General features: G+C 35.2%; 1 protein-coding gene across 1 annotated transcript; it reads left to right on the forward strand.

The window, feature by feature from the left end:
• The first annotated feature begins 3,863 nt into the window (after positions 1 to 3,863).
• On the forward strand, positions 3,864 to 7,849 carry LOC122033395 (glutamine synthetase nodule isozyme-like). Its single transcript, XM_042592404.1, has 13 exons — positions 3,864 to 4,017; positions 4,903 to 4,942; positions 5,037 to 5,140; positions 5,254 to 5,302; positions 5,785 to 5,891; positions 5,978 to 6,065; positions 6,315 to 6,443; positions 6,538 to 6,612; positions 6,732 to 6,785; positions 6,925 to 6,962; positions 7,069 to 7,228; positions 7,378 to 7,438; positions 7,542 to 7,849. Exons 1-13 carry the CDS (start codon positions 3,944 to 3,946, stop codon positions 7,631 to 7,633), a joined length of 1,071 nt encoding a protein of 356 aa, XP_042448338.1. The 5' UTR covers positions 3,864 to 3,943; the 3' UTR covers positions 7,634 to 7,849.
• Positions 7,850 to 13,807: the final 5,958 nt, after the last annotated feature.

Below are 13,807 nucleotides of genomic sequence, written 5' to 3' on the forward strand. Positions count from 1 at the left end.
ATGAGAGCCAAAGGAAGTAGGATTGAAGGCAAGAGGTCAAGGCAGCAACGAAAAGTCAAGTGAGTTATAAGGGTGAGGGTCCAAGTGTTGAGAGACTGCACTCGGGGTACCAGTCGATTGATGGAAATAGTAGTCGACTGGAAGCAAACATAATACTTCTATTCGCACAGCTAGTGTGGAGCAGTTAATTGGTACTTTTACCAGTCGACTGGTATCGAGCTGTTGGGTTGTAACGGTCAAATCTCCACAGAGGGCAATCGACTAACACTTTCACCAGTCGTTTGGTAGGCGGACTTTTCCAACCCGTGCCTATATAACCAAGGCTTGGAAGCTTGGTTAAGGCTGACGAAATAGTAGTAGTTAACCCCTATTAGTAGTCTACTTGTGCCCTAGTGTCTCAAGAGTTCTTATGAGAGTTGTGGTGAGGTTTCTCCACCCACAAGGAGCTATGTGAGCTAGCCGGAGTTTGCCGAGGACTAATTCATCGACGGATTGAGGGATCGTCCACCTTACAGATAGCCGTGGAGTAGGAGCAAATTTTCTTTGAACCACGTAAACAAATGTGTTAGCGGTTTGCATTTCCTTATTGTCTTTAGATTAGCTTTCTTGTTTATATTTGTATCCGTATTCGTATTTATTCTTGTATTATTCCATTGCAAAATTAACGAATACGTAGGAAGCTATCAAATTGAGGGTGCCGTCTATTTAACTTCCCTTCTAGCTGACCACAAGATCCCTAACAGGGCGCTCGTGTCGGGTGTGGTTGCTTTAGAGTACAATCGAACATGGGTTGTGCCGCTGGGCACGGATACCCATGTTCGGTGTTGGAAGTTGGACATGACACGTGCTATTGAGTACGGGCACTCTAGATCACAAGCCGAATGAAATACATGTCATGTTGTTGGATATGATCACCCATGTTAAAAGTCTCCCAACTTGATCTTTAATCTTTATTTTCACTTCATTCCCCACTTTAATATAAGAAATGCACAACAACAAATCTTAAAATAGAAATGTATAGAAATGAAACATAAAAAAATATTTGCATTGGTAAAAAAAACTCATCAAAACGTATTAAAATTTCTATATAAAATAGACACATCAATCTACCTCATCCAAAGCGGAAAATTCCATCATAAAATTTCTAAGAGGACGAGAAAAACTTGGAGCCCATATCAACTGCTTCCAAGCCTTGAATTTTTTAAGTATAACTTTTGCTCAATATTTAACAAATATCAAATACAAGCACCTTACCAATTGTCTTCGAATATAATCACAAAGTTGAACTTACTTCAACCTTCTCTTTTTCAATATCATCAATTTCATCCCAAGATTTTCCATTGCGAACTGATTTGATCTTCAAAATTAATTTTATCCCTTATAGCTGATCAAATAACATAGTTTTTTTCAAGAAACAAAAAAACGGGGAAATGCACATTCCACAAGGAGTCAACAGACACCGTAACACTTCACGGGCTTAACTATGGTTCACATTTACAAGAAGCCATTTGGACTTTAAAGTCGGCCCAATTATAAACCGTGTTTACGTATAATAAATTTTATGCGCCTTTACGGGACGTCTTGCACTCCTGAAAATTAATGCAAAAAAAAAGTAGTGTTTTAACTTTTGTTTAATAAAAATTGCATTAATTAATTGCAGTCGTGGTTCATTTAAAAAAATTGTTTAATATAGAGGATTTACGTTTTTTAATTAAAAAATAAGTAAGAATTTAAATAAAGAACATTTGTCATTATTGAAATAAAAAAACGGAAATCATAAAATTGTTAGGTCAGAAAGATCCGAAAATAGAAATGTGATCATGAAAACGTGTTTCCCATAAATAAATAGTATCAAATTAAAGACTTCAATAATTTATTTATTTTAAAATAAATCACATTGTGGATCTGATTGGGAATATCATGTTTATCTTTTTTAAAACGGATAAAATTAAAAAGTAAATTAGTGGACTCCTTCACCTTCCACACTAATTCGTCCTCATATACAAAGTACATAATTTTCTCATATGCAACAACTTAGGATGAGTCATCGAGAACTCGAGGAAGAACAATAGTCTTTTTGGAATTTCTTATTTTCTAAGAAAAATAAATTTTCAAAAATCAACATCGTTTTGAATCTTTACCATTTTTATTTTATCACAATAAAAAAACAAATGGTAGATCCTTTGACACATCTATCAATGCTGGGTACTTTATATAATTTATTTATTATTTTTTTTATAAAAAAATAACTCGCCCAAATTTCGACCAATGGGAGCACAGATTCGTGCAGACTGTCAGGCGACGACGCGTGAAGAATCCAAAAAGCCAGCAATAGAAATAATAATAAATAAATTGACGTTCTCGTTGGAAAGCGTAGAAAATTAGGAGAGACAGGTCCCCATCAATCCGTAGAATCTTTCACCCCTTGTCCGGTCCGGCCGTCTATTGGCTGTCACAGTTGGACCCAGATACGTTTCGTACCCACTTTTCCATTTTTTAATTCCAACAAAAATTGAAATTGAAAATTAAATTTACTTTAAAACATATAAAGAAATCTGTAATATTATAATATCAAGATCGTTGATTAGCCGAATAAAATTTAAAATAAAAAAGTTTACTAAATAATCAGATCGACTCATTTAAATACCAGATTTTTTTTTTATTTATGAATAGATCAAATATTCATTTTGTATGGCACCAAGCCGGAACCATTTTGGGAAACGAAAAAGTTAAAGGTGCAAAGTGAAAAAATTCTTCCTCGTATTTATTATCGCTTTTGATGAAACAGATGGTAGGTGGACGGTGGTCTGGAGTAAATGATAGTGCATGTCAACCCTATAAATTTTAAAATTACCATGTGACCCAACAACACCGAACCACTCCTGCCCTGTTTTATGAATGAATTGTCTATTTTAAAAGACATTTTTGGCATGAAAATTATTTTTAATATTAATAAATATAGTAGGTCAAAATAATAAATACTTACATTAAGTTTTCTTAATTTTTTATTTTTTAAATCTGATTATTAATCTGGCTAATATTGATAATAATTTTTTTATAATTAAAAAAATCATCAATTAATTTTTTAAAGTTGAGATTTAAAGCTTAAAAAACTAATGGACTCATCTTTTCCTTAGATTTTGATAGAAATAAAAATAAAAATTAAATTTTAGTTAATAATATATTTGTTCAATTTTTTTCATTCATATTACTTTCTCTCTCATTATTCTCTCATACTACACACTCTTTCCTTATGTTTTTACCTACTTTTTAATTTTTTTCCTTTAATCATATTTTCTTTTTTATCATAATTTCTCTCTATCATGTTTTCCTTCTCATCATACTTCAGATAGAAAATATTCAACTAATCAAATATTATTTTTAAAAATAATATCTATTTATACTTATTCTCATTTCATAATATTATAATTTTAATTCCGATTTCAATTCTCTACACCTACGAAATTACTCCGCTATTCATCATGTATATTTGTTACTTGAATGTTTTGTATTCATAGGTGGTGTTGCCGTAATATAATTGATGAGTTGATTATGATAGTTTTGTTGTTTATTCTGGCCGATCAATAATGGACGATTATATCGATCCTAAAGCCGTACAAAGCACAAGAATCGTTCAGCTTCGATACCTACGATCCTAAAACCATACAAAGCTTAAGAATCGTTCTAACTTCGATAACAATCATCTACGTTAAGATATTTAGGCGAGCTTAAGAAGGCACGCAATTAGGATATTTTTTTAGTTTCTAAAAAATGGAAGGCCATTATTAGTTGATTTTTTTGGTATATTTTTGTATTTAATATAATTAAATTAAATTCCAATAACACAATTCAGCCATTGACTGAGGCTTCCATCTATATAAACCCCTTTGATCTCTTTGCATTTCCGATCACCCTTCCCTGTATTGTTCCTTTCTCTGCTGCTATGGCTTTGCTCACGGATCTCATTAACCTAAACCTCTCTGATACGACTGAGCAGATCATCGCCGAGTACATATGGTGAGTCTCTTCTCTTCTCCTCTTCTCTGGAGCGCTTACTTCTTGTTTTACTCTTTATTCTGCTGTTTTATGGGTCAAAGTTAGATCTTCTCTGTTATCTGTTCTTGTTTGCTATCTGCTCCTTTTCTCCGTCTTGTTTTAGGTGTTTACTTGAATGGTTTATGGGTTTCGTTGGGAGTTCCTGTTGAAAGTTTGTTAACTTTGGTACTTTTTAGGTGTGATATTTTTGTTTCTTATGCCATGTGGGTTGGGGTTTTAGTTAATAGAACGTGATTCTTTGTTTCTGATGTGGGTGTATGGAAGACCCTATGGGCGAGCATATTTTGGTTCAAGTTTCTTAGATCTCTACTATTTCCTTGTGGTCGACAGGTAGATTCCTTCCCCGATTCCTTTCTCGTAGGAAAATGGATATTTTTTTGTTCTTTATTTTATTTTTGATTCTGCTTATGGATCCAGAACGGAAATTTTGTATTTCTTTTTTCTTGTATATGTGGTTAGATCTTTCTCCGTAAAACTAAGATTTTTGGTTTCTTTTGGTAGGTTTATTAAATTTACGCTTGATGATTCTAGATAGTATTTGGAGTTTGGGGCTTAATAGGCTTCTTTTTTTTTTTTTTACTGCGTTTCAAGGATCTTTTTTGTTGCTATCCAATTTAACGGTTGAATATTCTTTGCTTCCCTTATTTTTACTCTAGTTTCCAAGCGGTGGAGGCTAAATTAGACTTTTTTTGATCCATCCAGCATTTCTCAACTCTCAAAATTTTCAAGATCTTTGATTTTAAAGTTTTGTTTAATTTTGATCTTGAATCTTTCGAGACTCTTGATGGATCAGTGTTCACACCATTAAATGATTGTGCTAATTCATTGTCTCGGTATATATTTCAGGATCGGCGGATCTGGTTTGGATATAAGGAGCAAGGCCAGGGTGAGCTTGAAGACCAACCTTTTTTTCCTTATCATTTTCTTGTTGAATTTTTTTATTTTTGATCTAAACCTTTCACATGCTTTGTTTCTTACAGACTCTCCCTGGCCCCGTTACTGATCCATCCAAGCTTCCAAAATGGAACTATGATGGTTCGAGCACAGGACAAGCTCCTGGCGATGACAGTGAAGTGATTTTGTAGTAAGTTCATTATCTTCCTATACATTAATTTTTAGGGTTTCTGGGTGTTCAATTTTGTGAATAGCTTTCATTGGCATGCCATGTTGATGATTTCTTTTGGACTTATCATGCAGTCCTCAAGCTATTTTCAAGGATCCATTCCGGAGAGGAAATAACATTCTTGTAAGTGTGTTGTCTTTTTTCCATTAGGTTGCACTTTGTGGTCCCTATCTTTTTTCAACTTTTTTCTTCATATTATTGTCTTGTATACACACTCAAAAATCTTCAACTTTTGAAACCATATAATCCTTTTGACCATTTTTGGTGAAATTATCATAAAGTTGTTCCCTTTAATTAGAAACATTAAACACTTTGCAATACTGAAAGTGACCTTGACTATTAGGTTTTAGGTCACATTAAAATAATGAATTTACTGATTTTTTATTTTGTTTTGTTAGGTTGTGATCAATGTGTTCGTATAAATGATGCCATTGAACAGTTCAATTGTCTTAATTTTATAAGAATTGTTAGAAGTAGTAGAACAATTGGTACCATCCCATTAAATTTTCAACTAATAGCTCGGATTTGCTCTTACAAACTATTCCAATTGTATTTGTGAATATATATTATATGACAGAATATAGTATATTCTTGTTGACTTGTAGGTCATCTGTGACTGTTATACCCCAGCTGGAGTGCCAATACCTACTAACAAGAGGTACAATGCTGCTAAGGTTTTTAGCCATCCTGATGTTGCCATTGAAGAGCCATGGTATGTTTGACTCATTCAATCTGTGATTTAACTTGTTCTTCTGAGATGTTATTCTTATGGTTAAATGTTGTCTTTCATGCATTTAGGTATGGAATTGAACAAGAGTACACACTCTTGCAAAAGGATGTCAAGTGGCCTCTTGGCTGGCCTGTTGGTGGTTTTCCTGGTCCCCAGGTAAAATAATCAACTAGATACTAGACTGTAAGGATTTCACTTTTTTTCTTTTTCAATCCTTATTTGTTTGCCTATAAACATTATAGATGTTTATTATTTAGCTGCCCAGGTGATTCCACTAGCAGATTTTAGCTTAGAATCTATAGGATCATGTTGCTTTATGTTAAATCTAGGGCATGTTTTGTTCCTTTTAATTTAAACACTGAACTATTTAAGTTTTTGTTTTGGTGAATTCAACTCCTATTCCAGGGCCCATATTACTGCTCTGTTGGTGCTGATAAATCTTTCGGCCGTGACATAGTTGATGCTCACTACAAAGCCTGTCTTTACGCCGGCATCCAAATCAGTGGTATCAATGGAGAAGTCATGCCTGGCCAGGTAACGTTACTTGTTATAACATTTACTTTTATATTTTTACTTTAATTGCTGTATCTTGCTAACAATTTGCACAATTTGCATCTTTATTTTGCAGTGGGAATTTCAAGTTGGCCCTGCTGTAGGCATCTCATCAGGTGATCAAGTGTGGGCTGCGCGTTACATTCTCGAGGTATTTGAATTTTCATCTTACAGCTTCCTTGTAACAACGTCGCATGGTAGTAATTGACACTATGTTTTTTATCATATCAAAATTTTACATGCTAATCCATTGTTTTTAATCATTTACAGCGGATCACTGAAATTGCAGGAGTGGTTGTCTCTTTTGATCCAAAGCCAATCCAGGTACAAAATTGTCCTTCCTCCTGAATAGAGATTTTTCATTCTACATTTCTTTTCCTGTAGTGTTAAGACTACTGAAAATAGCCCACCCAAATAGTTGTGCTTTTCTATGTATTTACCATATATGTTTTCTTTCAATCAGGGAGATTGGAATGGTGCAGGGGCTCACACAAACTACAGGTAAAGAAAACCAGACTCTTAAACATGTCTTGTAAATCTGTGGTCCGTTAATTTTTCTTTTTCTATCTGTTTCTGCATTCTCTAAGTTATCTTATGTTCCTTCCAGTACCAAATCTATGAGGAATGATGGTGGATACGAGGTTATCAAGGCTGCTATTGAGAAGCTTGGTAAAAAGCACAAAGAGCACATTGCTGCCTATGGTGAAGGTAATGAACGCCGTCTCACTGGACGACACGAAACTGCTGATATCAACACCTTCCTATGGGTATGTTAGCATCATTTTTCACATTTACAACATAGTGCATTTAGAACTGACCACACCAAACGTAAAAAACTTCAAAAATATTTATAGAAGCAAAACTAAGCTGAAGAGTAGACTTTCAGCTGACAACTGTATGATGTTGTGATCTTTAGGGTGTTGCCAATCGCGGTGCATCCATCCGGGTGGGTCGCGAGACGGAACAGAATGGCAAAGGTAATCTTCTCCTTCATGTGGAATCTTGTGATTGTTCTGAATTTACACATTCATCGTCGATCTTCTAAGAAATCACCTTAAATCTCTACTGTTTTCATCTCAGGCTACTTTGAGGACCGGAGGCCAGCTTCAAATATGGATCCTTATGTCGTTACCTCCATGATTGCAGAGACTACCATTCTCTGGAAACCATAGAAAACAAGCAACAGCCTGTTCCCAAACACTCAAACTTAATTTCTCTTGTGGTTCCTTAGTTGTCTAGATTTGCCATTTGCTCTGATGGGAACAGTAATTGCTACCTTGTGATTTTTACTGCATTTCAAGAATGCTTAAGAATAAATGTACACAATCAATGAAGAATCCTCGCTTAACAACGCAGATAATGTTAATTGGTTGTCTTTTTATGTGTTAGTTGATGTTTCTAAAGTATATAATGTTCTATCTCTAGCTGTTAAAGTTATTATCTTCTGTACTGCGGCAAACTTTGTGTCTTGTCTAGTCGGATGTAATGCCTAATAACAACTACAATGAGTCTGCCACTTCAAATTAAATTATTTAGATTATTTTAAGCTCCTCGAAGTGATTGTAAATATTTTTGGGTGAATAGCTCTTCAAAATGTTCATTGTCGATGAGTTTTACAAGGCCCGTGGCAAGTGGCAACAACATTGGGAAAAAAAACATCATGATCCTAATTAACCTTATTAATTATCTTTAAGGTGACTGATTCTGACTCATGTAAATTTTTCATCGGTTACTAAGTTAATCGGAAAGTACACGTGATGATCAATCCAGTATCTTTTGATTACGTTTCTTATGTGGAAGAAAATTTTTTGTAAATACATCGTAGTTGAGGTTCGAACTGTGAGTAACTAGATGATAATCTCCTATTGCGATACCATGACCCCGGAGATGCAACAACATTGAAAAAGGTAATAGAGAAGGAAGATAAAAAAAATGGAGGTTAGAGAACGATTATTTTCTTCATCGTTATCTGCATAGGTTATACAGAAAATTATAAGATCATAAATAAAATTTGATTATATGTAAATACCATGTGGAAGTTTTAATATGATCCAATTAAGTTAAGTTCTGTTATATTTTATTGTCCTGTGCCTAAGTGTACAGGAACTTAGGAGCATAGGAGGTCGAGCGAAAGATACAGCTAGTGAGAAAGATAACACGGGAGAGAGTCGATGAGTTCGGTGCATCCAAGGGACGAGGTACTGCAGAAAAATACGTTGGCGGATGAGAAGGAGACACGTAGCGTTTCTGAGAGACGAGAAGTCGGAGCATAAGGTTGCTCGAGAAGGCCGGAAGATGGGTTCGGATGAGTCTTATTTCAGATGGCGGAAATCATCCAAGTGAGTGGAACCAGAGCAGAAGACCCGGACCCAAGTGAGCGGGATTGAAGCGGAAGACCTGGATCAAAAAGTCAACAAGATGCTGACTTTTTTGGTTCCGGGTGCCTGGAACCCCTCCGGACGTTCGGAGTTGAAAACTTAGCCAAACTCAATGTGGCGTGAGCCGTTGCGACGGAGATAAAGTTTTATCTCTCTCTAGGTGTCTGAAACCCTTCCAGGTGCCCCAAGCAAAGCTATAAATATAGCTCTAATCCTAGTAGTCTAGAATAACTTGTATACGAGTTTATTTAAGTGTTCTACTACTTTGTGTGCTTCCAACGTTTGTAAGAGACTTCTTTGCCTACGACGAAAGGAAAATTTGAATAGTGCTTCAAAGTCTTGGATTAACAACCTTCTCGGTTGCAACTAAGTAAAAATCGATAGCTTCTTTCGTTTTATTAGTTTATCAATTCTTTTTATACAAGTGTCTTCTTATTTCAAAAGATTGAGAAAGGTTCTATTTTCATTTTGAAGGGCAATTCATCTCCTCTTGCCAGGCTGCACAGGTCCTAACAAGTGGTATCAGAGCCATGCCTGCTTCAAAAAGACTAATTGCCATCCAAAGCAAAAAAAAAAAAAAAAAAAGAAGACCGGATCCAACATCTACCCGTCGAAATTTGAGGGAGACTTTGCAACTTGGAAGAAGCGCATGGAGGTATTCTTTAAAACCGACTTCGAAATTCTCTTAATTATAAAATATGATTTTGTTGCATCTACATATCAGCACGAAGATGAGAAAGTACACATGGACAAAGAAGGAGCGCGTTGACTTCGTGGTTAATGAAAAAGCAGAGTTACATCTACTCAGCGTTCTTCCGTCCCAGGAGTTCAGCCGGATCACAAGCTACGAGTCCGCCAAAGATCTCTTGGAGAAATTCCTAGAGCTCCATAAAGATACTTCGGAAGCCAAACTGGCAAAGCGGGACATCCTTCGAAGCCAACTGACGAACTTCCTGATGAACAAGGGAGAGAAGGTAGCCCAACTCCATGCAAGAATCAACGACTTGATCACTTAGCTCAATAACCTCAGAGAAAATGTAACAAATCATGACTCCTTAAGATTCGCACTTAATTTTTTTTCCAAGAATTCAAGAGTGGTCAGTCTTAGTAGATGCTTACTATAATCTCTAAGGACCTTGAGGTATGTACTCTTGAAAGCTTATTTTTTAACTTTTGAACTTCATGAGTCTCGCTGTATAGATTCTCAGGAAATAGAGAAATCAAATAATATTACTCTAAAAGCTAAGAAGGATGAATTAGACACCGACAACTCCTTCAACGATTGACGAAACAACATACATGGTAAGGAAATTCAAGAAATTTTGTAAAACTAATAAGTTTAATCTAGTGCAGGCAAAGAAAAGAAGAGAAAGGAATGTAAGATACTATAACTACAATGAAGAGGGGCACATCAAGGATGACTGTCCAAAGCCGAGGAAGAAGGACAACAAGAAGGGACCAACTACAACAAATTACAAAATCCTAAAGGCGACATGGGACGAGTCGTCATCAGAATCAGATATGGAGGAGTACGTTGGACTTGCACTGATGGCAAGCCACTAGGAGGAGAGCATAGATGAAAGGGGAGGCTCCTCAGAAGAAAATTACAATGAGGAGGAAGAAACAAACTTCAAAATAGATCTAGTAAGTGAGGTATATTTACTATCCCCTAACCAGTTATATTCAGGTATTAAATCCATGACCAGATCTCTATGTAAACTAAAAATGAAAAATATTAATTTGAAAGAGAGTTTTTGAATTAAGAACAATCTTGGCAAATACATGCCCTCTAGAAATGTATGATAAATTAAAAGATGAAAATAAAAAATTTGAGGACCAAATTGAAAAATCAAGAAACTTTGTATATGATAATCAAAATACCTGGAAAAGTTATAGAAATCTAAATTGGTATCTTAAATATCATAAGGGTCAAATTAGAAGAGTATCACATAAGTATATTCCTAGAAAGTTTTTGATAAATCCGGTAGGAAAGAATCTGTTTTGGATTCCAAAGTCATGTTTAAATTAAAATTATCTTTTTATTTTAAGTTAGACTTAGGGCTTTCAGAAAAAAATTAAATATTTAATTTCTTTAAGAGACTTTGTATAGAAGTTGTTGTTGTTCTAATAACCAAGAATGTCTAGTGCCCCGCCATAGTTTGAAAGCCAATTACTGAAATAAATATTTAATTGACTAACTGTTAAGCATTTAACTGTTATACAACTATATAATGATTTCAAATAAATTGTGTTGTAAAATTTCTGATTGAAATTAATCATATCTTAATTTTTCGGAGAAAGAAGAGTTCAATTTAAAAATATTTTTTCAAAATTCAATTTTTTGAAATTTACATTTTCCTAATTTTTGGATAATTGTCAATTTAGACTTTGTTTCCCTTAGATTTTGTTTTAAGACTTATTTCCAATTCATTTTAAAGTACCTCATTTTTAATGTGATCAAAGGGGGAGAATTAAAAGTAAAGTCTAGGGGGGGGGGGGGGGTTAGATTTTTTTTACATATTTTTTAAACAAATACAAAATTCATTACTATTTTTATTTGGTTTACCCTAACTTAACTTGGGGTTGTTTACATCAAAAAGGGGGAGATTGTAAGTACCCCGTGAAAGTTTTGATGTGATCAAACTAAGTCAAGTTAGGTCTTGTTATGTTTCGATGTCATGTATCTAAGTGTGCAGGAACTTAGGAGCACAGGAGGTCGAGTGAAAGATATAGCTAGCGAGAAGGATGACACGGGAGAGAGTCGACGGGCTCGATGTATCTGAGGGATGAGGTGCTACAGGAGAGTACGCTGGCGGATGAGAAGGAGGCTCATGGCATTTTCTAGGGACGAGAAGTCGGAGCGGAAGGTTGCTCGTGAAGGCCGGAAGATGGGTTCGGGTGAACCCTATTTCGAATGACCAAAATCACCAAGCGAGCAGAACTGGAGCGGAAGACCCGAACCCAAGTGAGAGAAACCAGAGTGGAAGACCCGAACCAAAAAGTCAACAAGATACTAACTTTTTGGTTCCGGGTGCCCGGGACCCCTCCAGGTACCCGGAGTTGAAAACTTAGCCAAACACAATGTGACATGAGTCGTCATGACGGGGATAAAATTTTATCCACCTCCAGGCACCTGGAACCCTTCCAGGTACCATGAGTTAGGCTATAAATATAATCCTGATCCCAGTAGTCTTGAATCACTTGTATACGGGTTTCTTTAAGTGTTCTGCTACTTTGTGTGCTTCCAACGCTTGTAAGAGGCATCTCCACCTATAGTGAAAGGAGAATTTGAGTAGTGCTTCAGAATCTTGGATTAACAACCTGTTGGTACAATTTTACACTAACGGTCTAACTCAGCTTTTAATGAATGACAAATAAGTTAAGTTAGGTTTTGTTGTGATCTAACCATTTGATTAAGTGTGCAGGAAATCCAGCTAGGTCAACGGGCCGAATAGATAGCTGATACTAAATCCAGCTAAGTCAATGGGCTGATCGGATAGTTGGTACGAAATCCAGCTAGGTCGACAGGCCGATTGGATAGTTGGTACGAAGTCCAGATAGGTCGATGGGCTGACCAAATATTTAGAAAGAAGTCCAGATAAGTCAATTGGCTGATCAGATAGCTAGCATGAAGTCCAGATAGGTCGACGAGCTAACCGGATGTCTGGCAAATTGGTAAGTTAAGGTAAGTCACTGGAGGAGAGTGACCAAGTGAGAACATATCCCAGTTGGAGGGATAGTAGGCGTCGGTCAAGTTTAGGTCCATTTGAGATATTCTAAGTTGAGATCTTGACTAGTTCCTGGTCTTGGGAGGATAGGAACTAATTAATACTGCTTATTATTAGTATACTAATATTTGTCTTGCAGGTTATTATTTTGTTTATTGGACTAACATTGTTTTACAGGACAAATGAGCACATTTGCCTTCGGATGAACAGTGTCTGAAGGCGCCTTCAAGCTTGATAGAAGGCGCCTTCATACTGTTCATAGAAGTCACCTTCCATGGCTATGGAAGGTGTCTTCCGCAGGATAAATTTTGCCGAAGTCTGGATAAGTGCCAGGGTGATTGGGATCAAAGTTGCCTCCTTGGTCTAGATCAAAATCCATAGAAAATATGTTCCTATAGATCTAGAACTTGAGCATATCACTAACATATTAGGGTTACCTTATTTGTATATTGCCAAACTTAGAAAGGGTGAGATGCATAGGCATATTGCCTAGACTTAATATGCTTATATCAGTGCATCAGCATAAGTCTAGGCGTTAAATACCAAATCTATAGCAATCAGGTTAAGTAATCCAGTTTAGTCAAACACTAACTGGATAAAATGACTTAACCTGATTAACCAAGTGAACACTGCTATCTTCTGATAGCCAACTAGTAACTAACGATTAGACAATTAAGAACAATTCATAGTTGATTAGATTATTTTGGAGTAATCTTAGGTTCAGGGGAGGATAAATAAGTCAACAAAATTTTATTTTACTCTTTCAAAAATCATTTTTAAAATTATTACATGTTTTGAAAAATTATTTTGAAAACTATTTCAATTCTTCCAAACTACTTTAAAAATAATTTTAAATGTTGCAGTACTTAGCATTTTAACTTTTTGTTTTAAAAGCTTTTAAAGTTTTTTTTTTTGGAGAACTTGGCATTTTCAAAATTCTTATTGGCAACCCTTAAAGTTTCTAAAGTTAGTAGATTTTAGAAGTATTAGCCTTGTGAAAATACTAATATACAGTGTTTTAAAATTTATTTTGAAAAATATCTTTAAAAAATTTCTTTGCTTTACAAAATATCTTGAAAACACTTTGAAATATTTTTTTGAAAAGGTTCTTTTCAAAACTATTTTTCTTTAACTTTGAAATTTTTAATAATTTGTTTTCTTTATCATTTTGAAATGCTAAGTGGTTTCAAAACTATCTTTCAACATATTTTGTAAAATATATTTTTTTGAGAAGTTTTTA

Source organism: Zingiber officinale, chromosome 1A (assembly GCF_018446385.1).
Source record: "Zingiber officinale cultivar Zhangliang chromosome 1A, Zo_v1.1, whole genome shotgun sequence".
Classification (NCBI taxonomy): Eukaryota; Viridiplantae; Streptophyta; class Magnoliopsida; order Zingiberales; family Zingiberaceae; genus Zingiber; species Zingiber officinale.

Excerpts from the sequence above, each read along its gene's own strand:
- LOC122033395 (XM_042592404.1), top strand. The coding sequence starts at position 3,944 with ATGGCTTTGCTCACGGATCTCATTAACCTAAACCTCTCTGATACGACT. Across the intron at positions 4,943-5,036 it reads ATATAAGGAGCAAGGCCAGG|ACTCTCCCTGGCCCCGTTAC; the intron begins GTGAGCTTGAAG and ends TGTTTCTTACAG. Across the intron at positions 7,439-7,541 it reads GACGGAACAGAATGGCAAAG|GCTACTTTGAGGACCGGAGG; the intron begins GTAATCTTCTCC and ends TTTTCATCTCAG.